Genomic DNA, 26,070 nt, shown 5'->3' with positions numbered 1-26,070 from the left:
GCAAATGTTGAAGTTGAGATTAAAAAAATTGATATTCTCTACTTAAGGCGCAAACCTTAAGGTGTAAACTATGTGGGGCGTAAAAAGAAATACTCCAACATAAAATGGTAAAAACGGGCCAAAAAATAGACCCAATCCATTCCCTTACGTCATCTCTGTCTCTCTGCTTCCATCCTGTATCTTTTGGCTTTCACAAAACTTGATCCTTATAGAGTCATCCTATTCTCTCTCTCTCTCGTGTTGTTGTTGGAGCAACTGCAACTATTGTGAAAGAAGGTATATGAAGAAGGTATATGAAGTATTTAGACTTTCTTTGAATGAACTGCTTAATTATGCATTTCTAGCATAAACACTTATCATATAATAAGTGCGGCTTATGTATAAGCTATTTTTATAAGCTGTTTTCAAGAGCCATTCATGAGAGTTTATGAATGAATTTGTTTCAAAAAGTGTTAGAATGAATGCTCTTTTTAAGTTGTTAGAGGGCTGGTAAAGACATTAGCTTGAATTGAACTTGTATTTTGATGTTATCGATTGGAACACCACTATTTTTTATGTTATTTACAATTTAAATAGAGGACGACTTTTTTAAGTTTTTGTGCGCCATATTTAATATTATAGAACACGCCTTCAAATTGTTTGAGACGAGTTCAGGTTCAGGCTCGTCTGAGACGACCCTGAAGTTGAACAATAATTTTGTAACCCACAACGGTCACAAATAAACACTAACCCCATGTTTAGGTGAATAATGGCGTTCAAGGCTATTTTGTAGGCTATGCTTATCCATGACCAAATTATAGAGAGTAAAGTGAGAATATATTTTTTTTAATAAGCTAAATTAGGCCACCCAAATTGGCACCAGAGAGAATCGAACCTGAGACCTTAAGGAGGAGCACACTCCCAGGTCCCAAACCAATACCACCAGACCAACCCAAGTGGGTTATAAAGTGAGAATATTAGTCATTGATGAAGAAATTAAGTTGATATTATATGCATAGCACATCTAGAGTGGTTAAATATCAACCATTCATTTTCGAAGTTTACTAGTAAATACTAACTACTTACTTTAGATAGCATAATGTATGTATAATACTTACTTACATTGTCGGGTAGATAATTATTTAAATTCTTCGTTGTGTTTGTTGATCTAATAAGAACCTTGAAATTCAATGATTTTGGTTAGGTTAATGTTATCTAACTGAGTTATACAAGTTACTTAGTAGTAGTAGTTGTTGATTTGTGTTATATATTCATTCATTTGTGGCAACATTATGATTTTTGGTGCAGATTAATAAATAGAGTTCAGAATCTGAATTTACTTCTCAACTGAGAGATAATACACTTTTTCTATACAACTCATGATTATATCACTCCCCTTTGCACCTCTTCCTTCTTGCATAACCATTACATGCTCCAAACCTTTTTCCCAAAATAATCACTTAATCAAATCCTCTATTCCTCCTTTCCTACTCCTGAGAAATGCCAAGACATCAACATTTTTATGTAGTGCTACAAGTGGACGAAGTGAAAATCCGAACAGTTTGGATTTTGATATAGACATCACTGAGGAAGATCAGGTGATTGAGGATGATGATTATGGTGGATTTTCAACTCAAGGGATGGAAACAAAGGATATTTTTGATGTAGATGAAGTTGATGGCAGAAGATATTCAGGTGGAGGACCGTATAAAGGTGGGGAAGAAGAGAAGGATTTTGATAGAAATCCAGAATTTGCTGAAATACTTAATGGTTTTCTTGATGATCCTCAGAAAGCACGATCCAGAGTAAGCAACACGATCTATTGATGTTTCATGCAATGTTTTAAAAATTGGAACCAGTTGAACCCTAAATCGGTCGATTTGTCAGTTGGTTTGACTTTGGTTGCACTGCAGTTTGGTTGAACTAGTTGAACTACGGTTGATTCTATTGTTTTTTTCTTTCTTTTTCATTTTTTACTTTTTAAATACTTTTTTTTACTTATTTATTTGTCATCCGCTTCAACCACGGTTGAATCGATTGAACCGTGACCTACGGTTGATTGAACGGTTTCATGACTTATAGTCTTATACATCAAGTAGTGGAATCTATTTTCATATGAGGGGGTTTTATTTTGTTTCCATTGTTTTAAGGGTGATGTTTGTTACCTTTCAAGTTGTTGAAAATTTAGAAATTACTTTCCAGCTATGATGCCGAGATTAGATCAAATGAGCTTTGATTAATTTGCAGGTGGAAGAGAGACTAAGAAAGAATAGGAACAAAATACTGCACACAAAGACGGGATCAGGAGTACCAATGAAAGTGTCATTTAATAAGTAAGTTCAACCGTGTGCGCGTGCGTGTGTATGTGACTGAACCATACGGTTTTCTGTTGCTTGTGCTTATGTAGTTGCGTGTTTCTTACTATAAAGTTTCCATTTATCTGCTATTTGGTGCGCTAGAATTTAGAAATGTACAACGGAGGAATTGATTATTATTATTATTATTAGTCAGTAAATTCATATAGCCAGGAGATTGGTCAATATATACTTTCTTTCAAATTCTTTTTCCCACTAGCTAGGGAGTAGGATATAAATACATTGTTAGTGGTGTTTAGAGTTCTAATTCCTGTTATGATTATGTTTCGTTATTCTGATTTGTTACTTCATATCCTTTTATCAGGACAGTTTTTTAGTCAATAGTATAGCTCTAGTATTGAAAATAGTAATAAGCAATAGTCCATATAATGTAAGGTAGATATGTGATATATTGATTACTTGGGCTTACCTTTTCAATTTTTTAAGGATAGAATAGGAATAAGCATCGAAAGAAGTTTCAGATTATTCCCTTGATCAGGGCATAACTTGAAATGAAACTAGAATGCTAGGATTTTTACCTTTGGAATTGTAGGGTTGTAGATTAGGAAAGAGGAAAGACGAATTATATCAATAGGAGTAAACCGGCCTCAACCGATGAATATTTTCCCGTTAAGATGGTGCAGAAACAATCAGAAACTAAGTAACAACTTTATTAAGACACCTCTCTAGTTCAAGTCAGGAACAACCGAACAACTGCATGCTCTTCCTCAGCTTATGTTTCCTCAAACTTTCAGTCAACATGGTTAGTCTCGGACCAACTGTCCTTTCAATTTCAAAGCTCCAAGAAGAGGACATTTTGGTCATGATGGTATTCTGAACATGGTAGTCATGAAGGTTACAAAAACACAAACAGGTGTCTCGTAGCTAAAAGACCAGCCATGATGCTTAAGTTGGCCATAACTATGGTCAACATCCTGCTCCTTCAGACATGCGTTATTATCACGTTCTCTCTTATTCGGGTTCCTATCATATATTTTGGATCTAATTGAGATGCTATTCATTTCAAGTGTTGCTGTTACATACAGTTAACCAGCCAAAACAATTTCTTTTTTAACATTTTAATTTGTGTCCGCAAAGTGCCTGTCCATGTTCCACATGCTGCAATGATTAAATGTTCTATTTACTTTTCTATCAAAAATATATTCTGTGTTTCTTACCCCTAATGCTGGCATTTCCAGATTTGATTTTTCAAACTCATATATATGGTTTGAATTTTACAATGCTCCATTGGAAAAAGACGTCTCCTTAATTTGTGATGTAAGTAAATTCATCCTATCACTCTATTTTGTCGTACATCCTCCACGATGCACACTATTAGGAAATTTTGGTCTTTGTAGGCTATTCGAGCATGGCACATTGTAGGACGTCTTGGAGGATGCAACGCCATGAACATGCAAGTAAGTTGTTTTTCTCTTCTGCCATAGAAATTGGAAACCAAAATTTCTTTCTCTCTCATTTTTCCTTAATATTTATAGTGAATTTTTTCAAACATGATTGTATTGCTTATAGAACTGGCATGATTTTGACAGTTGTCACAGTCTCCATTTGAAAAACGACCAAGTTATGATTATATTCAGGGAGCGAATGTAACACCAACTACATTTTACAACATTGGGGATCTTGAGGTTCAAGACAACTTGGCTCGAATATGGTGCAGCACTAATTGCATATTCCTTTAATGCTTTGTTGTACATATTAATGTAATATGAAATGCAAATTCTAATAGTTTCTTCTTGTGATATTACAGGGTGGATATTGGAACTAATGAACCATTGATTCTAGATGTTTTGATAAATGCGTTGACCCAGATAAGTTCTGAGTATGATCCACTAGCTCTGTTCATTTAGTTAACTACTATTTTGTTTTAAAGACTGCTTACTCACTCCACTCGCGTCCGCACATTTGAGTTTTTGAGCTCGTCTCTTCTAGCCTATCCTTCTCTCCTAGTCCACATGTTTGCTATACTAAATAAAATGTGTTTGCTATCAGGGTTAAATAGCAACTATAGCGCTCTATAGCGTAGCAGAATTTGAACAAAACATAATTGTTCCGCGATACATTATTTAATACAAATTTTTGTCAAATAGCTGCTGTAGCAGCGATATAGCACTATTGTGTAGTAGAATTTGATCAAGCCACTATTTTCCGCGATTTACATCATTCTATCTTAAATAAGATATTTGAATGGTCTCATGTTTCTTTTGAGGTCCATGCCTCTCACTATTTGCGTGTGTTACCTATGCGGGAGGGTAACTTGCTTTTTAGCTTGTTCTTCCTTTAGTACTCATGTTTTGTGCATCAGATAAAACGTTTTAGTCTTCCTTTTCTTTCTCACTACATATTTCTTTTAATTCCATTAATTGATTTGGCTCTTTGTTTTTGATAGCTTTGTTGGAATCAAGCAACTAGTGTTTGGTGGAGAAGAATTTGAGAACTGGAATGAGGATTTAACATCAGAGGATACTGGTTATGGTGTTCACAAGGTCTAACTAATTGTCTAGGCATAGTCATATGAAGAGAAAATCATGATATGTATCTCTTTTGGTAGGACTGTTCATGGTTCAATTCAGGCAGAAAACCGAACTGAACAATAACCAAAGTTGTAAGCATGTGTCTATTAACTCAAATAGTAAATCATTTGACCAATAACATTAGCAACAAATTCCATGAACAAGCTATGAGGAGTGAGTAGATATATAGAGGATGAAATTAAATTTTGAAAAGTGTTTGCAACACTCATTTTAACACCCATTTCAACATAAGCTCTTTTATTCACATGTGGGTCCTATCAGTTTATGTGTGACTTATTTAAAAAATAATTAATTGCATTTGGTTACTTATATTTATTATACGTTTCAATTTGTTCTCTTGCGTTTAAAAAGTTTCGAGTTAGTTTTTTTAGTCAAATTTCTATTTAAATTGTTCATGTGGCTAACTTATTTGTAGATGCACACAATTTAGGAGGTACTACGTGAAAGTTTAAGACGAAGTTAATTCAAAATTTAACGGAAAGTTAGACAAAATTAACTCAAAATTTAACAAAAATGAAGAACTTATGTTGACATCAATAATGTAGGGGACCAACTTAAAACTTTTTAAACGTAAGAAACTAAATTAAAACTTAAAATAAATGCAAAAGACTAAATATGCAATTACACCTTTAAAAATGGTATGAATTGCATGAATTTTATATAATATTAAAAGAGTCTTAGAAAGAGAATGATAAAGTGTGTTCCTTCACTTCTTGTAGTACATAATTCTATAAAATTTCATTGAATAACATAAAGTAATTTTTTAAAATTCATTTAAACCCACCTAAAAACATGAAGGTCTAAATTAGCAAGGTGCACCTTTTTATTTGAACAACAAATACCCTTGTCACTACTCAAACCAATTTTAAATAGAAGGGTAATTATGTGAATTTCATTTCATTAATTAAAAAAAGGGTTTTTCTAACCTGTGCAACATTGCACAGGATAAGAAAGGGGTAATTAATGCATTCTTTTATCTTTCTCCCTTATTTTTCTCCTAATTTATTAAGTTGCAACTAATGCCTATTTTTTTCTTCTTTTCTTTCTCTCTCTCTCTTCACTCTCTCTCTCTAATAATCTCACGCTCTCTTCTTTTTTTTCTCTCAAGAACACATTCATGTATTCCTCATGAATAGCAAGAACATTGGCGGCGGACCACCACCTGGACTAGATTCCGGCGGGATCTCGCAAACCGCCGCCCAAAAGAATCTGGCAGGAACCCAAAACAAACCACAAAAACACTCAAATCAACCCCAAATCCCTTCTAAACACTTATTTACCGTTTTTAAACACAAATCAAATCCCAAACAACGAAATCGAAACAAACATATCAAAACCCAAAAAAATAATTTTGTTCTATTACCTCTTGTTTCTTTTTAAATTTCTGTCTTTTTGTTCTTTTTTTTTTGTTCTCTTTTATTTACTGTTTTGTTTTTTATTGTGTTTCTCAACCAAATTTGAAAGAAAGAGGAGAAGAGAGCGTGAGATTAGAGAGAGGGAGTGAGTGAAGAGAGAGAAAGAAAAGAAAAACATTAATAGTTATTACTTAATAAATTAGGAGAAAAAAATAAATTAGGAGAAAAATAAGAGAGAGAGAGAGAGAAAAGAAGCATTAATTACCCATTTCTTATCGTGTGCAATGTTGCACAAGTTAGAAAAACCTTAAAAAAATATTAAACCAGATCACATACCATGTACAATGGTTTTAACTTTCAACACCATTTTTTTCAACTCCCAACACTTCACGTTATTTTCTCTTTCTTCCACCTACTCATTCAAGTTTCAACACTCATTCAACTTTGGACAAAACTTACATGCATTTTCATACATGCATTTCTTACTTTTCCTCTCACAAAGAGGTAGTTTTTTTTATTAAAATTAATTTTCTTTTATTTTTTCAAAATGAAAAAACACAAATAACCACCTCTTTGTGAGTGGAAAAGTAAGAAATGCATGTATGGAAATGCATGTAAGTTTTGTCCTTCAACTTTTACCCTCTCCAATAGTTTTTCATTCAACACTCTACCTCACTATTTTTTATTTCATATTCTTATTTAAATTTATATTTATATTTTTATGATTACATAAAATTACAATTATCGATTAAAATTAAATTAAAATAATAAACACTTAACAATTTTTTTTTCAGTTTTTTGTAATAAAAACAAAATTTATTTAAATAATTTATACGATACAAAACATCTTAACTTAATTTAAAATATAGCACACAAGTAATGTAATTAGTACGATACAAGTAATTTAAAATGCAATACACACACAAGTAATGAAAAAATTGGTTTTTTTTTCGTGTCCAAATCAAATAAACCAAGTCTCTATTTATAGACAAAAATAAATCATGAATTTTGGTAAAAAAATAAAAAAAATAATTTGCAATGAAATAATTGAGTTCAAAGTATGGATGAAATAAAAATTCGAACGACCAATTTCAGCTCCCCACGTGTCCTTCAACAGCTTCTCTCTCCGCGCACTTTTTCTCGCCGACACGCCCTGTCTGCGCGTGTGCGGCACGCGCCATGGTTGGACCACAAAACTTGCGCCGCGTGTCCCATGCTTCAGCATTCAACACAGTTGAAACAATTCATTAAGTTGCAACATTGCACAGGATAAGAAAGGGGTAATTAATGCATTCTTTTATCTTTCTCCCTTATTTTTCTCCTAATTTATTAAGTTGCAACTAATACCTATTTTTTTTTTCTTTTCTTTCTCTCTCTCTCTCTTCACTCTCTCTCTAATAATCTCACGCTCTCTTCTTTTTTTTCTCTCAAGAACACATTCATGTATTCCTCATGAATAGCAAGAACATTGGCGGCGGACCACCACCTGGACTAGATTCCGGCGGGATCTCGCAAACCGCCGCCCAAAAGAATCTGGCAGGAACCCAAAACAAACCACAAAAACACTCAAATCAACCCCAAATCCCTTCTAAACACTTATTTACCGTTTTTAAACACAAATCAAATCCCAAACAACGAAATCGAAACAAACATATCAAAACCCAAAAAAATAATTTTGTTCTATTACCTCTTGTTTCTTTTTAAATTTCTGTCTTTTTGTTCTTTTTTTTTTGTTCTCTTTTATTTACTGTTTTGTTTTTTATTATGTTTCTCAACCAAATTTGAAAGAAAGAGGAGAAGAGAGCGTGAGATTAGAGAGAGGGAGTGAGTGAAGAGAGAGAAAGAAAAGAAAAACATTAATAGTTATTACTTAATAAATTAGGAGAAAAAAATAAATTAGGAGAAAAATAAGAGAGAGAGAGAGAGAAAAGAAGCATTAATTACCCATTTCTTATCGTGTGCAATGTTGCACAAGTTAGAAAAACCTTAAAAAAATATTAAACCAGATCACATACCATGTACAATGGTTTTAACTTTCAACACCATTTTTTTCAACTCCCAACACTTCACGTTATTTTCTCTTTCTTCCACCTACTCATTCAAGTTTCAACACTCATTCAACTTTGGACAAAACTTACATGCATTTTCATACATGCATTTCTTACTTTTCCTCTCACAAAGAGGTAGTTTTTTTTATTAAAATTAATTTTCTTTTATTTTTTCAAAATGAAAAAACACAAATAACCACCTCTTTGTGAGTGGAAAAGTAAGAAATGCATGTATGGAAATGCATGTAAGTTTTGTCCTTCAACTTTTACCCTCTCCAATAGTTTTTCATTCAACACTCTACCTCACTATTTTTTATTTCATATTCTTATTTAAATTTATATTTATATTTTTATGATTACATAAAATTACAATTATCGATTAAAATTAAATTAAAATAATAAACACTTAACAATTTTTTTTTTCAGTTTTTTGTAATAAAAACAAAATTTATTTAAATAATTTATACGATACAAAACATCTTAACTTAATTTAAAATATAACACACAAGTAACGTAATTAGTACGATACAAGTAATTTAAAATGCAATACACACACAAGTAATGAAAAAATTGGTTTTTTTTTCGTGTCCAAATCAAATAAACCAAGTCTCTATTTATAGACAAAAATAAATCATGAATTTTGGTAAAAAAATAAAAAAAATAATTTGCAATGAAATAATTGAGTTCAAAGTATGGATGAAATAAAAATTCGAACGACCAATTTCAGCTCCCCACGTGTCCTTCAACAGCTTCTCTCTCCGCGCACTTTTTCTCGCCGACACGCCCTGTCTGCGCGTGTGCGGCACGCGCCATGGTTGGACCACAAAACTTGCGCCGCGTGTCCCATGCTTCAGCATTCAACACAGTTGAAACAATTCATTAAGTTGCAACATTGCACAGGATAAGAAAGGGGTAATTAATGCATTCTTTTATCTTTCTCCCTTATTTTTCTCCTAATTTATTAAGTTGCAACTAATACCTATTTTTTTTTTTCTTTTCTTTCTCTCTCTCTCTCTTCACTCTCTCTCTAATAATCTCACGCTCTCTTCTTTTTTTTCTCTCAAGAACACATTCATATATTCATCATGAATAGCAAGAACATTGGCGGCGGACCATCTCGCAAACCGCCGCCCAAAAGAATCCGGCAGGAACCCAAAACAAACCACAAAAACACTCAAATCAACCCCAAATCCCTTCTAAACATTATTTACCGTTTTTAAACACAAATCAAATCCCAAACAACGAAATCGAAACAAACATATCAAAACTCGAAAAAATAATTTTGTTCTATTACCTCTTGTTTCTTTTTAAATTTCTGTCTTTTTGTACTTTATTTTTTTTTTTTGTTCTCTTTTATTTACTGTTTTGTTTTTTATTGTGTTTTTCAACCAAATTTGAGAGAAAGAGGAGAAGAGAGTGTGAGATTAGAGAGAGGGAGTGAGTGAAGAGAGAGAAAGAAAAGAGAAAAAAATAGGCATTAATAGTCTCGCAATTCCTTTGCGATTGGACAGTCTCGCAATGCATGAAGCGATGTTTCCTCCACATCACTAGAATGAGAACACATAGCATGACCAATTCTCATAACATTCTTAATGGAATTAGTAAGTAACCTACTGTGCATTACTCGAAAGCTTTGTACTGACTTGAAAACCTGAAATTTGAAGTAATTTCATCCGCATACTCCTTTCAACATTTTTAGAGAAAAGAATACTCGCTCTATCAATGCTTACCTCTTGACCGGACCGGACATATTACAAAATTGGTTTAAAGTGTCTATCACACACTTCATCTGTTTTCATTAGCTTCACCAAACAATAAGAGATCATCTGCAAACATGAGATGCGACACTACGGGGGGCCACTTCTTCCTGCCTTAATACCTTTCCACTTACTATCAGCAACTGCTTGAAGGATGAGATGCGAAAGTTTATCCGTACACAAAACAAACAAATACGGAGATATCAGGTCCCCTTGACGAATGCCTCTCTGCAGTTTAGTTGATATATATTTTGTTCATGATTACTTGCCAAAATATATGTGATATGTTACAAATATTTGGAATGATCTATTTAAGATTTCTATTTATTGTACATAGTAGACACTTTGCTGTCATATAGATTTATATGGTTATAGGGCTTAATCAACTCTCTCATGGTTTCTTTCTGCAATTAAAACTATCATTTAGCTTTCTTTTTTTGTTTTACGAGTATTAAATTTTAGATTATTATGAAAATCAGCATGAACAAAAACAACTATATATAGAGATGCAAAGTACTATAATTTAGTGGATCACTCAATAATCATATATTAATTTAGTTGTTATAATAATAATATAACAATAACATAGTTCATGTTGATTTTTGCACAATGATTGGGCTCTTCACATGGTGGGTGCCATCTGACCAAACAAGCGAGGATGAAATCGCAGTTTGATTTGATATTGCTCTCCCAACAACAGTGACAACAAATGATTGTTTCTCGTTTAATGATCTGAATGAGAGAACATTTGGTTTCACACTAATCTTGATATTTTGAATTGGTATGATAGTAGCCCTGTAGGTGGAGTTGCGAGCGCCAACATTTGTAACTGTTCTATGAATCTTGACATTGAATCGTTTACCAGGCTCAATAGGAATCACCAGTGAAGGATAATTTAGATCTTTCAGAAATGATATGTTGGAAGCTCCATGGCAACTTGAATTATCTCCACTGATCTTCTTTATTTTGTAAGCATCATAACCATAATTACAAAGCATTTGCACGTAATCTTGCTTAGTGATGTCATAAACAAGTCCAGGGTGAACAGCTTGATGTGGATTGATATTCCCCGATCCGTAAGCAAACTCACCTGCCATATCATTATAAGTACCATTTATTGGTTTCGCTGTGGTCATAATGGCAGATTTGATAGCTGCAGGTGACCAATTTGGATGAAATGATTTCACATATGCAGCAACTCCAGCAACATGAGGACATGCCATAGAAGTTCCAGATATTATGTTGTATTTGACGCTTCTTTTGTCATCCGGATCCCCTGTGGGTGATGCTACAGGTGAAAATGCAGCCAAGATATCCGATCCCGGGGCACTTATATCTGGTTTCATAATTTCTGGAACCAAAGAATTTGGACCACGTGAAGAGAAAAAGGGAATTCTAGGAGCATTGTTGTCATGGAGAGTTTCTTCACTCTTCAAAATTTCAGCTACAGGGTATTTAGTGGAATTTGTGTAAGATTTAACATGAGCATAGTTTTCTGGATCCATGTTAAGTGAAGGTTTTGCAGTGACCACAGCAAGTTCATTTTGAGATTTTGGAACTTGAACGATTGAACCAATTGCACCATTCATATAAGCCAATACTTCACCCCCTGGTTGTCCACACAAAACAAGCTTACCCCTTACCATATTTTGGTCCATACAACCACATATTTCAGGAGTTACATTTGCAACTTGGCAAGATTTAGCATTATGCACAGCTATTGGAAGTTTTCTTCCATTTGAGGGGATAGTATTAATTGACTTACCAATAAATGTCTTTCCATTTCCAAGAATGACCTTATCAATAAATTGACGATCAATGGAACTTGCAGCAACACTAAATAACCAAGGTGCATTACTAGAAACACTACTTGGCCTGGGACCATAATTTCCCGCTGCGTGTGCTGTGAGTATCCCTTTCTCCATGGCATGAAAAGAACCAATGGCAATAGGATCTTTCAAAAATTCAACGGCAAAGGGGCTCCCAATTGAGATTGTGAGGATGTCAACTCCATCAGCAATTGCATCATCAAATGCACCTAAAATATCTTTGCTACTGCAAGTACCATCTCCTTTGCATACTTTGTATACAGAAATCCTCGAAGACGGAACTCCACCTCTCGCAGTGCCTTTTGCAAGACCATAAAAGCTTGCATCTTTCACCTCTCTTCCACTTGTTGTTGATGCTGTGTGGGTTCCATGACCACCAAAATCTCTTGCAGTCTTTTCTTCATCGGTGTAAAATCGTGCACCAATGATCTTGTTGTTGCAACTGAAGTTACCACCACCTGCGCAAACTCCCTTCCACTTTTTTGGAATCGGACCAAAACCTAATCGATCATAGAAAACAAATCACTTTAACAAATCAATACACTCAACATATATAGATGTTGCATTTTCTTCCTACAAAATGAACAATAATACTGCTTCAATTTTTTTAGATACTCATGAAAGCTTATATAAATAATTACTAACAATGCTAACTATATAATATATGAAAGTTTACAATTGAAAAAAAATATTTTACGTTTAGAAAAACATCATTTATAAATAATTTGACGTAAAAGAGAAAGTTAATTAGTATATTCATCACAAATTATTTTTAATTAATTGACTATGTATCATTTTAAGAGGGACTGATATTTCGTACCTATGAATAATAAAGCATGATAATTCAACTATGATATTATGACTAAGACTAATAACATTAACATGCATACCTTTGTCATTGAAACTTTCAGCTTCTGGCCATATTCCGCTGTCTATGACTCCAATCACCAAATCGCTCTCGATGGTTTGATCTCTTTCGATTGATCGAGGAAATCCAAGGAAGTCCCATGATCTTGTAGTTTGTAGGTGATAATTTTGGCTTGGAAAAACAGATAGCACACCTCTCATGCTAAGAAGTTTTTCCCTTTGTTGATCGTTGAGTATGGCAGCAAAACCATTAAAACTCCTCTTGTAACTTCGAACTAAACGATTTTCTACATCGTCGCCATCAATTACTTGTTGCAAGATACTGAGATGATGGTTGGTTGAAAAATATGATGCTCCTGTAGGAAGTGAGCCCATATATACGATGTAAAGTTTACTGCTTTCATCATCCATTTCAGTGCCATCACACACTAAAAAAATTGTTGATGACAAAACCACAAACACAAAGAATAATAAAAGAACATTATGCTTAGACATTGTTTTTGTGAAATACTGAATAGTTAGCTCATACTGAAGCAATATATGTTCACCTATATATAACAAAAAAACAAGACCATATACTATATCATATATTATATCCGATCTTTTTTATTAGAGACACTTTATTTTTTTAGATTCATTAAATATTTAATGTATTTAGTCTATATTGTATATCAGATACATTAATTATTCAATAAATTTAAAAAGATAAAATGTCTCTTATAAAAAGGACCGGGGGAGTATCCAATATAAATAAAGAAAAAAATCATATATTCAATGAACCTAAGTAAAGAAAAAATCATATATTCAATCGAAGTAATTTGGTCAAAAGTTCATCTTTAAAACAAAATCATGAATTAAACTCTCTAAATAAGTTACTATAAATTTGAGTAAAAAAAAAAATATAAGTTACTATAAATATAAATGGAAATACATTCAATTTATAAAATAAAAAAAAAAAACAGTTTACATAATTGTTTTTTTACCGAAATAATATTAAAACTATATTAGTATAAAGTTATAATAACTAAAAATGGTTTATTAAATATTTTCTCTGTTCTTTATTATAAGAAAAAAAATCTACTTTTTAAGTTTATTGAATAACTTATGTATGTGGTACATAATATATGCCAGATCAATTATTCAATAAACTTAAAAATCAATTTGTTACTAAAAATGGTTAAATACACATTAAGGTGGATGTCGGTAAGACACACCTCCATAAATATTAGTGAGTGTACATTAAGAACATTCACCTTAAATGTTATTTAACCATTTTAATTATCATTTGTTAACACACCTTCTAAAAATAGTGAGCATTATAGCAATTACATAAAGAAGTTGCTAACTTACACCCAGGGCGGACCAGATTATCCGTCGGGTTAACAAATTTAGGCACTATTGAAAAACAAAATCATAATCATCCTAATAATTAAGTGCGTAAATAAGTTTTTACCCCTTGTAAAGTAGACGAGTTTTGGTTTACCCTTGTAATGTGAAGATTCTCAAGTTTACCCCCTCATGGAAAATGTTGACTTAAGATTCATCATTTTGTGGAATCTTAGGTCAACATTTTCCATGAGGGGTAAACCAGAAAATCTTCACAATACAGGGGTAGTCCAATTTTTGTTTGCAAGGATAAACCAAATTTCGCCTACTTTGCAGTGGGTAAAAATCTATTTACCCTAATTAAGTTAAACAATATATGAAATTACTATTAACACAACATGTATATCCTAAAAAGCAATGAAGTCGCCACCAAAATTTATTAAAATAGAGAAAACGTCGGAAAAATCCTTTAAAATGGAAAAACAATATTTGAAATCATATTTTGAGTTCGAGAATAGGGAAAATATTAGCACTCTACGACATTCGTTCGAAAACAGTTACCTCTAATTAATTGTTCAATTTTTTTTTTGGTTTTCAGCACCAGTTTAATCTGGTTCGGGGGTCAGTTCTGGCATCAAGTGATTTCATTCCCCTCCCGATCGCAGTTGCGGGAGATCAGTGCATGTCCATGTTCCACATGCTGCAATGATTAAATGTTCTATTTACTTTTCTATCAAAAATATATTCTGTGTTTCTTACCCCTAATGCTGGCATTTCCAGATTTGATTTTTCAAACTCATATATATGGTTTGAATTTTACAATGCTCCATTGGAAAAAGACGTCTCCTTAATTTGTGATGCAAGTAAATTCATCCTATCACTCTATTTTGTCGTACATCCTCCACAATGCACACTATTAGGAAATTTTGGTCTTTGTAGGCTATTCGAGCATGGCACATTGTAGGACGTCTTGGAGGATGCTGTTAGATAATAATTATATTATTATTGTAAGGGTAGTTTAGTCTTTTATAATTACTAGTTTATATACTCTATTGTATCTATTATTCTACATGACTTTTTGGTTCATTATAATGGAAAACCCTAGCCTCCTTTTTCTCTTAGAATAGTTTAACATGGTATCTAGAGCAAGGTTCGATCCGCATTGAACATTCCGTCGCTGTCGAGTTCCCAACAAAAATTGGGAATATATTTGTTGCCGAAAATCTGATGAGAATAAATTTGGTTGAGTTCTTGCTGCTGTGCTTTTGATCTCTCTAGTGGTGATTTTTCCGTTGCGGTAAATTTTAGGACTTGTAGCTTTTTTTGTTGGTTTCGTTTGCCTTTAAGAAAGGGGAAGAGGTATATATATATTGGAAATTTGCAAGCTGGTTTGTTTGATTTAGAACGAATGTGATGCTGATATAATACCGTGTGGTATTTTAGTCTGTTGCAATTTGTGATTTGATTTGTTATTGTTTAGAAGGTTGCTTCTCTTTATTCTGATCTCAATTCTGATTTCACTAATATTTGTCATCAACAACAACGATCTTCAAACACACGTGGTGGCAAATAATCAAAATTCAAAACCCTCTTTGTTATTTTGTAGTAGTATTGTGTTGAATGTTGATGTGTCTTTGTTGAAGTTGAACAACTGTTATGATGGTAGTTAACAACTATTGATTAAGTGACTGTTCGCTTTTACTTGAATTCTTTGTGATATTTCTATTGAGAAGCAATTTGAATATCTAATTGGTTGGTTGGTATATTGTTGATTGAATTCCTTATTGGTTGGCTCTATTGTTTTGGCATTGTTGGTGATTGGTTGGATTTCTACGATTGAAATAATTGTTTGTTGGTTCATTTGATTGTTTGATAATATGGCAATGTCTTTGGTTGCTCCTCTTCCTGTTGGCATTGGTATTGATCATGTATATCCACATAAGACTACTTCAAGAGTGTTTGATCTTGCTGCACAGTTCCAAAAGTTTCTCGCCACCCAGCCACATGCAACGTCTGTCTCCTCTATTAAAGGTTTGACCCCTTCTGATTATTCAAGTATTTCCTCGATATGGATCCTTGATTCTGGAGCATCACATCATATGTCATATGATCGTAAGTCTTTTTTGTCTTTAAATTCTACATCATCCATCTCAGTTATGACTGCCGATGGCACTCCTATGCCATTAGCAGGAATTGGATCAGTGTCCACATCTAATTTGTCTCTTTCTGATGTTTATTATATTCCTAATCTTACTTTGAGTCTTGTTTCTGTTAGTCAGTTATGTGATTCTGGATACTCTGTTACGTTTTCTTCTACTCATTGTCATGTGCAGGATCAACATTCAGGGAGGTTGATTGGGAAAGGTCGTAGACATGGGGGACTCTATGTTCTGGATGAGCTTAGAGTTCCAAATACTGCAGCCTCAACTTCTACTTCCATTGATTTATCATCTTTTCGTTTGAATTTATCATCTTCTAACTTTTATTTGTGGCATTCTCGTCTTGGTCATGTTTCTGCATCTAGATTAAAATACTTGGCCTCTACTGGAGCTTTGGGAAAATTGCAAATTAGTGAAATTTCTGATTGTTGCGGCTGCAAACTTGCTAAATTTTCTGCTTTGCCGTTTAATAAAAGTACTTCTATGTCCAAAGCACCTTTTGATTTAGTTCATTCTGATGTATGGGGTCCATCACCGGTCCTTACCAAAGGTGGTTCTAGATATTATGTCTCTTTTATTGATGATCATACTCGTTATTGTTGGGTTTATCTAATGAAAAATTGTTCTGAGTTTTTCGGCATATATCAAAAGTTTCGTGCTATGGTTAAAACTCAACATAATCCTGTTATAAAGTGTTTCCGTTGTGATCAAGGTGGTGAGTATACTTCTAATAAATTCTCTGAGTTGCTTGCTTATGATGGTACAATTCACCAGACCTCATGTACTGATACTCCTCAGCAAAATGGCGTTGCCGAAAGAAAACATCGTCATATTGTTGAAACTGCTCGTTCTCTTTTGTTGTCTGCTTCTGTTCCAACTGAGTTTTGGGGTGAAGCGATTCTCACAGCTGTACATGCTATTAATAGGATTCCGTCGTCGGTCACCTCAGGTTTGTCTCCCTTTGAAAAATTGTATGGTTCTAGTCCTGATTATTCTTCTTTGAAGGTATTTGGTTCTACCTGTTTTGTTCTTCTCCCACAAGTAGAACGAAATAAAATGTCTCCTCGTTCTGTGATATGTGTTTTTCTTGGCTACGGGGATGGTCAAAAGGGTTATCGTTGTTATGACCCTTCAAGTAAAAAATTGTATGCTTCTCGTCATATTGTGTTTCTTGAGCACATACCATTTTTCTCTCTTTCGTCTGATACACATACTCCTAGCTTGTCTGAACTAACGAATATTGATCCTTTCGGTGTCGATAATGATATTTCTGCTGACTGTAATTTTGAGAACTGCAGGGATGATACTAGTGCTACTCCAGATACATATGCCCCTTTTGTCCCATCAACTACTCAACAACCTCCTCTGACTGTTGTTCCTACTGCACCACCTCCACCACCAACACCACCACCTCCTCCTCGTTATCCTTCTCGTGATCGTAAGTCTACTCAATTGCCTGATTTTGTTTATTCAATTTATTCTGCTTCTTTTGCTTCTTTTCTTACCTCTGTTCATAGTTTGTCTGAGCCTTCGTCCTATAAAGAAGTTATTCTTGATCCTCTTTGGCAAAAGGCTATGGCTGAGGAACTTGCAGCTTTGCACAAGACAAATACTTGGGACATAGTACCTCTTCCACCAGGAAAACGTGCAATTGGGTCTCGTTGGGTATACAAGATTAAAACTAAGTTTGATGGGTCAGTTGAGCGTTACAAAGCTCGTCTTGTGGCTAAGGGATTCTCTCAACAATATGGTATGGATTATGAAGAAACATTTGCTCCTGTGGCCAAAATGACCACTATTCGCACTCTTATTGCTGTTGCATCTGTTCGTCAGTGGGATATTTCTCAAATGGATGTTAAAAATGCGTTTTTAAATGGTGATCTTCAGGAGGAAGTTTATATGGTACCTCCATCAGGTGTTTCTCATAATCAGGGTGAATTATGTAAGTTAAAAAAAGCTCTATATGGTTTGAAACAAGCTCCAAGAGCTTGGTATGAGAAGTTCTCTACTGTGATTAGATCTCTTGGATTCTGCTCTAGTGATCACGATTCTGCTTTATTTGTTAGGACAACTTATCATGGTCGTATTATACTCTCTTTATATGTTGATGATATGATTATTACAGGTGATGATGTTGATGGAATTAATGAGTTGAAATTACAGTTAGCTAAAAGATTTGAGATGAAAGATTTAGGCCCTCTTCGCTACTTCTTAGGGATTGAAGTTGCCTATTCTCCTAAGGGTTATCTCTTATCTCAATCCAAGTACATTGCAAACATTCTTGAGCAAGCACGTCTCTCTGATACTCGAGCAGTAGATAGTCCTTTAGAGTTGAATGTGAAATATGTTCCCTCTGATGGGATTCCTCTACCGGATCCTACTTTGTACCGTACTTTGGTTGGAAGCTTGGTCTACCTTACTATTACTAGACCTGATATTGCTTATGCAGTGCATGTCGTTAGTCAGTTTGTTGTTTCTCCCACTACAATACATTGGGCAGCTGTGCTTCGTATTCTCTGTTATCTTCGGGGAACTCAATTTCATAGTCTTTTGTTTCCGTCATCCTCTTCCTTAGAGTTACGTGCTTACTCTGATGCTGATTGGGCTGGTAATCCTACTGACCGTAAGTCTACCACAGGCTTTTGTATTTTTCTTGGAGATTCTCTCATCTCTTGGAAGAGTAAGAAACAAGACATCGTTTCCCGCTCTTCTACAGAAGCTGAGTATCGTGCTATGGCATCTACCACTACTGAAATAGTTTGGTTGCGTTGGTTAGTTTGTGATATGGGTTGCGTTGGTTACGTTGGATACAGAAGCTGAGTATCGTGCTATGGCATCTACCACTACTGAAATAGTTTGGTTGCGTTGGTTACTTTGTGATATGGGTGTGCCTCTTTCTGAACCAACCCCTATGTACTGTGATAACAAGAGTGCCATTCAAATTGCGCACAACTCTGTATTTCATGAACGTACCAAACACATTGAGATTGATTGTCACTTCACACGTCACCATCTTCAACATGGTACCATTACTTTGCCGTTTATTTCTTCCTCCTTGCAGATTGCTGATTTGTTCACGAAGACGCATTCTACTAAGCGTTTTCGTTTCTTAATTGACAAACTCTCGATGCTTCATGTTAACACATCGTGAGTTTGAGGGGAGATGTTAGATAATATAATTACTAGTTTATATACTCTATTGTATCTATTATTCTACATGACTTTTTGGTTCATTATAATGGAAAACCCTAGCCTCCTTTTTCTCTTAGAATAGTTTAACAGATGCAACGCCATGAACATGCAAGTAAGTTGTTTTTCTCTTCTGCCATAGAAATTGGAAACCAAAATTTCTTTCTCTCTCATTTTTACTTAATATTTATAGTGAATTTTTTCAAACATGATTATATTGCTTATAGAACTGGCATGATTTTGACAGTTGTCACAGTCTCCATTTGAAAAACGACCAAGTTATGATTATATTCAGGGAGCGAATGTAACACCAACTACATTTTACAACATTGGGGATCTTGAGGTTCAAGACAACTTGGCTCGAATATGGTGCAGCACTAATTGCATATTCCTTTAATGCTTTGTTGTACATATTAATGTAATATGAAATGCAAATTCTAATAATTTCTTCTTGTGATATTACAGGGTGGATATTGGAACTAATGAACCATTGATTCTAGATGTTTTGATAAATGCGTTGACCCAGATAAGTTCTGAGTATGATCCACTAGCTCTGTTCATTTAGTTAACTACTATTTTGTTTTAAAGACTGCTTACTCACTCCACTCGCGTCCGCACGTTTGAGTTTTTGAGCTCGTCTCTTCTAGCCTATCCTTCTCTCCTAGTCCACATGTTTGCTATACTAAATAAAATGTGTTTGCTATCAGTGTTAAATAGCAACTATAGCGCTCTATAGCGTAGCAGAATTTGAACGAAACATAATTGTTCCGCGATACATTATTTAATACAAATTTTTGTCAAATAGCGGCTGTAGCAGCGATATAGCACTATTGTGTAGCAGAATTTGATCAAGCCACTATTTTCCACGATTTACATCATTCTATCTTAAATAAAATATTTGAATGGTCTCGTTCAAATATGTGTCGAGAAGCAATAATATTGGGATCTTACACTGTTTTGTTTTCTCAAATACACTGTTATTGTTCCTACTTTCATTGTTGCGTACCCAGATTGTAAAAATTCGAACCATCCTTAATCAAATCATGGCTTATAATTGCCATCTTGCTGACTTATAATATCATTGTAGAATATACTATTGTCTTGGGTTGTTGCCAACCACAGGAAATCAGTTTTTTGTTTTTGCTAAACTAATGGCTTAATAACATAACTTTGAGATGAGAAGAAAACATAAAACTTAAATGAACAGAAGTAAAGTGAACGTGGCTAACAAAGAGAAGAGGGAAGAAAAAGAATGCCGGCTGACAACAACTCTCCGGTTGCTAGTCACCACCGCCGGCTTTGTTGTTTCGGATCTGAATTTGATAAAGGGAAGAAAAAGGATGTAGAAACTGTTCACGCAAAAATTGTGGTGATGGGATGTTTTTCCCTAAAAAATAATTTATTTCTAATATAACACAGTACTCACCACTAGATTGATCCAACTGTAGTTATTTTTGCAGCAGAAACTGCAGCAGTGAAAACTGCAGCAGTGAAAACTGCAGCAGAGGATCCAAACACGATATATAGAGGATGAAATTAAATTTTGAAAAGTGTTTGCAACACTCATTTTAACACCCATTTCAACATAAGCTCTTTTATTCACATGTGGGTCCTATCAGTTTATGTGTAACTTATTTAAAAAATAATTAATCGCATATTTGGTTACTTAATTATATTTATTTTATGTTTCAATTTGTTCTCTTGCGTTTAAAAAGTTTTAAGTTAGTTTTTTTAGTCAAATTTTTATTTAAATCGTCCATGTGGCTAACATATTTGTAGATGCGCACAATTTAGGTGGTACTACGTGAAAGTTTAAGATGAAGTTAACTCAAAATTTAACGGAAAGTTAGACAAAATTAACTCAAAATTTAACAAAAATGAAGAACTTATGTTGACATCAATAATGTAGGGGACCAACTTAAAACTTTGTAAACATAAGAAACTAAATTAAAACTTAAAATAAATGCAAGAGACTAAATATGCAATTAAACCTTTAAAAATGGTATGAATTGCATGAATTTTATATAATATTGAAAGAGTCTTAGAAAGCGAATGATAAAGTGTGTTCCTTGTAGTACATAATTCTCTAAAATTTCATTGAATAGCATAAAGTAATTTTTTAAAATTCATTTTAAAAATGTTTTGAAGAAAATAAAATATATATATATATATATATATATGAGGAGGGTTATATTTTTTTTTATGGAAAAAATATTATTAGCAAACTAAGAAGAAACAATGAGGCTCTTATCTTTTTGTATAAGAAACCAAATACAAGGGGGTGTAGTATTTAACCACTCTCTATTGGGCTCGTGTTCGGCTCATTTTGCTAACTCATGAGCAGCCTTGTTTGCAGCCCTAGGAACCCAATTGATGTTGGCTTGAGGATTCACATCGAGAAAGAGCTTGCAGCGACGAATCACGCAACCCCATCCCCTTCGAATCATCGCTTTCTCTTTCACAACTTTCACTATGATTTGAGAGTCCAGTTCAAAGATGACCTTGTTTTCTCCTAGCTTTTCAACCCAGTCCATGGCGTCGTTCAATACCATCGCCTCTCCTGTTACCGCGTCCGCTACCCCATTATGAACCCTAGTTGCAGCTCCAACGGCACTTCCATCCGACCGTCTCAGAACCAACCCTGTTGACCAATGGCCATCACTGCTTAGGTGAGCATCCACATTGATCTTCAGGGTGCCCCTAAGCGGTGGACTCCAGCTAATGTTGTGGCTGCGACCAGTTGATTTTCCATTGGAGTTTTGGATTTGTGTCTCGGAGCTGTGTAATTGGTATTTGTGAAGTTGCTTCAGAGCTATGGAGTTGATGTCTTGTGGAGGTAAGGATTTTTCTTGAAAAACTAGCATATTCCTTGCGTACCAAATTCCATATATAATTGCTGTAATTTATTCTATGCACTCTTGGTTTGTTTTGTTGATCATAGAGTCCAGCCAATCATAGAAGTTTGTGTACTGGTTGGTGTTTAGGTTTAGAGTTAGGGGAGGCAAACCAAGCCCTTTTTGACCATTCACAACCTAAGAAAACATGATAAGTAGTCTTTGTGGTGTTTAGGCAACGAGGGCATAGGGGGTCACTTCTTATGCCTCTTTTGAAAAGGTTGCCTTTAACAGGTATGACATTTCTGATCACCCTCCAAAGGAGGTGACTGTGCTTAGGAGGAACATTAAGCTTCCATAGTATATTCCATATCTTCTGAGAGTTGTTTGAAGATGAGGCATTCTGGAGGTTGTCCCATTCCTTGATGGCTTGATAGCCAGATTTTACAGAGTATTGACCATCTTGAGTGCCATCCCAAGTGAGGATATCAGGTTGGGTTTTATCTATGATAGGGATGTTAGTAATCATGTGAGCTTCATGGGGAGAGAAAACTTGATTGATGATGCCTTCATTCCATTCATTGCAGTCTGGGTCCATAAGCTCCCTAACTTTTTGAAGGTTTAGGTTATTTGGCTTGGGTCTACCCCTATGGGAGTTTCCTTTTTGTTGTATCCAGTTATCCTCCCAGATGTTGACATCTTGGCCAGACCCAATGGACCAGTAGCTACCTTTGATCAGTATCCATCTAGCCTGCATTATACTTCTCCAAGTATAACTCATAGATTGCTTGTGTTTTGCTTTTAAAAAATCTTCATTAGGATAATATTTTGCTTTTAGGACTTGGGCAACTAGTGAATTTGGATTAGTGATGAGCCTCCATCCTTGCTTGGCCAGGAGGGCCTCATTAAAAGCACCTAAATTTCTGAATCCTAATCCTCCCTCCTTCTTATGAGTGCAGACCTTTGACCATTTGAGCCAGTGCAATTTTTTCTGGTCAGTAGTACTTCTCCACCAGAAGTTGCATATCATTTGTTCTAGTTGATCACACACCCCTTTAGAGATAAGGAAACTGCTCATAAGATAAGTAGGGATGGCTTGGGCCACAGCTTTAATAAGAGTACCCCTACCTGCAAAGGATAGATTTTTTTCCTTCCAGCCTTTTAGTTTCTTCCAGATTTTTTCCTTCATAAAGTTAAAGATCTGTTTTTTGGATCTTCCTTGTACAATAGGCATGCCAAGATACTTTGAGAAGTGATCAACAATTTGCATAGGTAGGATGTTTGCTACTTCCTGTTTTATATCATTTGGAACACCCTTACTAAAAACCATTTCTGATTTGGTGAGATTTACCAGCAGCCCTGAAGCATTTTGGTATGCTTGGATTATTTGGTAGATGGTAGATACCTCTCCTTTAGATGCCCTGCAAAAAATTAAACTGTCATCAGCAAAGAAAATATGGCTAATCTCAGGAGCCCCATGAGAGATTTAAACTCCATGGATTAGTTTTTCATTTTGGGCTTTTGAGATTAGCCTAGATAACACATCTACACAAAGGATAAACAGATAGGGGGAGAGGGGGTCTCCCTGTCTGAGGCCCCTCTGAGGGATGAAATCTTTAGAGGGGTAGCCATTGATGAGGATAGAAAACTTGACAGAGGAGACACACTTCATGATGGTTTGGACCAAAGTGCTAGGGAACCCCATTATGGATAAGGTAGCTTCCAAAAAATCCCATTCAATTCTGTCATAAGCTTTGGCCATGTCTGTCTTGAGGCCAACAAACCCTGCTTTTCTTTTAGTGTGGGAGAGGTAATGGAATATTTCAGAGGCAATAAGGGTGTTGTCAGTGATAAGTCTGCCTTTTATAAAGGCACTTTGGTTGGGGCTAATAATATCAGGGAGGATTGTTTTGATTCTATTTGCTATTGTTTTTGTAATAATCTTCAAAGTGACATTACAAAGGGATATGGGTCTGAAATCACTTGGAGATGTTGGGTTGTTTATCTTAGGAATGAGGCAGATGTGGGTAAATTTTAGGTGGCTGGGGTCCCCCTTATTGTTCAGGACATCAAGCACCATCTTTGTTATGTTCTCTCCAATGATCTCCCAATAAGTATGGTAGAAGAGAGCAGGTAGGCCATCAGGGCCTGGGGCAGCCAGAGATTTCATGTCCTTTATGGCTTGAAACACTTCTTCTTTTGTAAACTCTCTATTCATCTCTTGGTACATATCTTCATTTAATCTGTCAGCTACAACCTGAATCGTTTCAAATATTCTCTCAGTATCCTGTTTTGTATACAAGGCTTTGAAGTGGTCAACCAGCACTTTCTCAATTCCATCCTCATCTTGATGTGTGTGGCCTTGTGAATCAGTGATTTTTTCAATTTTATTTTTACATCTCCTAATATTTGCCTTCATATGGAAATACTTGGTGTTTTTATCACCATGTTGTAGCCAGAGTTCTCTAGATCTTTGCTTCCACCAGGTCTCTTCACATTCTAGAATGTTGTCTAGTTCTTGTTCCTTATCCTTTATCTGAGTAGAGAGGTCTTGGGCACCATTTTGTTCATTCAATATTTGTAGATCCTCTTGTAGAGATTTTATTCTTTTTGGAATGATACCAAAGATGTTATTGCCCCACTTATGGAGAGAGGATAAGGTAGTGGTAAGCTTTTTGGATACATACATCCCCTCTGCTGGAGAGCCAAGTGTCTTTTACAATTTGATGATGTTGTGGGTCCCTGGTCCATATTTGTTCATATCTTATAGGTTTAGGTCCTTTAGGTCTTGTTGTCTGGCCTGCAATAGTATTAAAAACAAGTGAGATAGGCATATGGTCAGATTTGTATCTAAGAAGGTGAGAGTTACAATGAGTTGGAAAAGAAGTTTTCCAAGCTGAGTTTGCAAGAAATCTGTCCAATCTAGCTTTAATTAAGTGTTTATTTTGTTGCTTGTTGGTCCAAGTAAAAATGTCTCCCTTGTATCCAAGGTCCTGTAAATCACAAAAGGTTAGGGTAGATCTAAAGAGAGAAGTGATGTTGTTGTCAATGGGATTTCCCCTAAATTTCTCAGTATCACTGATAATGAGATTTAAGTCTCCAAAAAGGAGCCAGCTACTATTGTAGTTAGCATTATAGAGGGACTTAATGAGATCACAAGTGAGGTTCTTGTGCTGGTGTTGGGGGTAGCCATATATCCCTGTAGCTCTCCATTGTATAGAATTAGATAAATTTGTGACAAGCATATCAATATAGTTGAAATTCATATCCTTTATTTCTATATTGCAGGTACAATTATTCCATAACAGAATGAGGCCCCCAGATTTCCCATTGCCTTCAGTGATGATACAATCGACAGAGTAAATACTGTAAGTAACAGCAAAGTTATTCTTGAAATTTGGGGATATGTTGTGTAGCTTAGTTTCCATAAGAAAAATGATATCAGGCTTGTTTTTAGCAATGAGTTGCTTTAAGGCTCTCACTGTCCTGGGGTTGCCAAGTCCCTGACAGTTCCAAGATATGATTTTCATTGCTTCTGGCCAGCCTGTGCTCCTAGGCTTGCCAATGATTGTATGTCCATGTTGCTTCTACTGTCTGTGTTGGAGTCATATGCCATCTTCAATCTTTTGACTTGGTGGTTGTCTTCTTTAGTAGATTTTCCACTTTTATCTGTATTTTGGTTGTTTTCACTGTATTGCTGACATTTTCTGTCCAAAACTAGTTGTTGATTGGTGTTTTTTGTATTTCCATTGAGGCATGTTTCCTGTTGCTCGTGCTCCTCCCTTGGTTTAGCTTGATTATTGTTCTTAGGTGTTTGGTTT

General features: G+C 34.9%; 3 protein-coding genes across 5 annotated transcripts; 1 reads left to right on the top strand and 2 right to left on the bottom strand.

The window, feature by feature from the left end:
- The first annotated feature begins 122 nt into the window (after nt 1–122).
- Nucleotides 123–20,283, top strand: LOC123923885. 3 transcript variants are annotated; one of them, XM_045976633.1, is made up of 8 exons: nt 123–289; nt 1,288–1,784; nt 2,227–2,312; nt 14,848–14,926; nt 15,007–15,044; nt 19,509–19,530; nt 19,663–19,784; nt 19,881–20,283. In XM_045976633.1, the coding sequence occupies exons 2-8, from the start codon at nt 1,359–1,361 to the stop codon at nt 19,978–19,980; spliced, it is 873 nt and encodes a 290-aa protein (XP_045832589.1). In that variant the 5' UTR covers nt 123–289; nt 1,288–1,358; the 3' UTR covers nt 19,981–20,283. The 3 variants fall into 3 exon arrangements, with proteins under 3 accessions (XP_045832589.1, XP_045832588.1, XP_045832587.1); XM_045976632.1 differs by lacking the exons at nt 14,848–14,926; nt 15,007–15,044; nt 19,509–19,530; nt 19,663–19,784; nt 19,881–20,283 and adding exons at nt 3,533–3,611; nt 3,692–3,751; nt 3,884–4,005; nt 4,102–4,173; nt 4,741–5,129 and having other exon boundaries at nt 130–276; XM_045976631.1 differs by lacking the exons at nt 14,848–14,926; nt 15,007–15,044; nt 19,509–19,530; nt 19,663–19,784; nt 19,881–20,283 and adding exons at nt 3,533–3,611; nt 3,692–3,751; nt 3,884–4,005; nt 4,102–4,173; nt 4,741–5,129 and having other exon boundaries at nt 131–289.
- Nucleotides 10,568–13,262, bottom strand: LOC123923884 (subtilisin-like protease SBT4.3). Its single transcript, XM_045976630.1, has 2 exons — nt 12,765–13,262; nt 10,568–12,374 (listed from the first exon to the last, which is right to left on the bottom strand). Exons 1-2 carry the CDS (start codon nt 13,234–13,236, stop codon nt 10,636–10,638), a joined length of 2,211 nt encoding a protein of 736 aa, XP_045832586.1. The 5' UTR covers nt 13,237–13,262; the 3' UTR covers nt 10,568–10,635.
- Nucleotides 20,284–22,367: 2,084 nt separating the features above from the next.
- On the bottom strand, nt 22,368–25,779 carry LOC123922735. Its single transcript, XM_045975428.1, has 3 exons — nt 24,937–25,779; nt 23,917–24,785; nt 22,368–23,670 (listed from the first exon to the last, which is right to left on the bottom strand). The coding sequence occupies exons 1-3, from the start codon at nt 25,777–25,779 to the stop codon at nt 22,368–22,370; spliced, it is 3,015 nt and encodes a 1,004-aa protein (XP_045831384.1).
- Nucleotides 25,780–26,070: the final 291 nt, after the last annotated feature.

This window comes from Trifolium pratense, linkage group LG4 (genome assembly GCF_020283565.1).
Source record: "Trifolium pratense cultivar HEN17-A07 linkage group LG4, ARS_RC_1.1, whole genome shotgun sequence".
NCBI classification, from domain to species: Eukaryota; Viridiplantae; Streptophyta; class Magnoliopsida; order Fabales; family Fabaceae; genus Trifolium; species Trifolium pratense.
This window is presented reverse-complemented; position numbering and strand designations above follow the sequence as displayed.

What these genes read in the sequence shown, in the direction of transcription:
- LOC123923885 (XM_045976632.1), top strand. Translation starts at nt 1,359, where the DNA reads ATGATTATATCACTCCCCTTTGCACCTCTTCCTTCTTGCATAACCATT. An exon ending in GCAACGCCATGAACATGCAA is followed by an intron (nt 3,752 to 3,883) that starts GTAAGTTGTTTT and finishes TGATTTTGACAG; the next exon opens with TTGTCACAGTCTCCATTTGA. An exon ending in TTGACCCAGATAAGTTCTGA is followed by an intron (nt 4,174 to 4,740) that starts GTATGATCCACT and finishes TGTTTTTGATAG; the next exon opens with CTTTGTTGGAATCAAGCAAC.
- LOC123923884 (XM_045976630.1), bottom strand. Translation starts at nt 13,236, where the DNA reads ATGTCTAAGCATAATGTTCTTTTATTATTCTTTGTGTTTGTGGTTTTG. An exon ending in TGAAAGTTTCAATGACAAAG is followed by an intron (nt 12,375 to 12,764) that starts GTATGCATGTTA and finishes ATGATCGATTAG; the next exon opens with GTTTTGGTCCGATTCCAAAA.
- LOC123922735 (XM_045975428.1), bottom strand. Translation starts at nt 25,779, where the DNA reads ATGAAAATCATATCTTGGAACTGTCAGGGACTTGGCAACCCCAGGACA. An exon ending in GGCTCTCCAGCAGAGGGGAT is followed by an intron (nt 24,786 to 24,936) that starts GTATGTATCCAA and finishes CTCTCTACTCAG; the next exon opens with ATAAAGGATAAGGAACAAGA. An exon ending in TTGGTCCAAACCATCATGAA is followed by an intron (nt 23,671 to 23,916) that starts GTGTGTCTCCTC and finishes AATTTTTTGCAG; the next exon opens with GGCATCTAAAGGAGAGGTAT.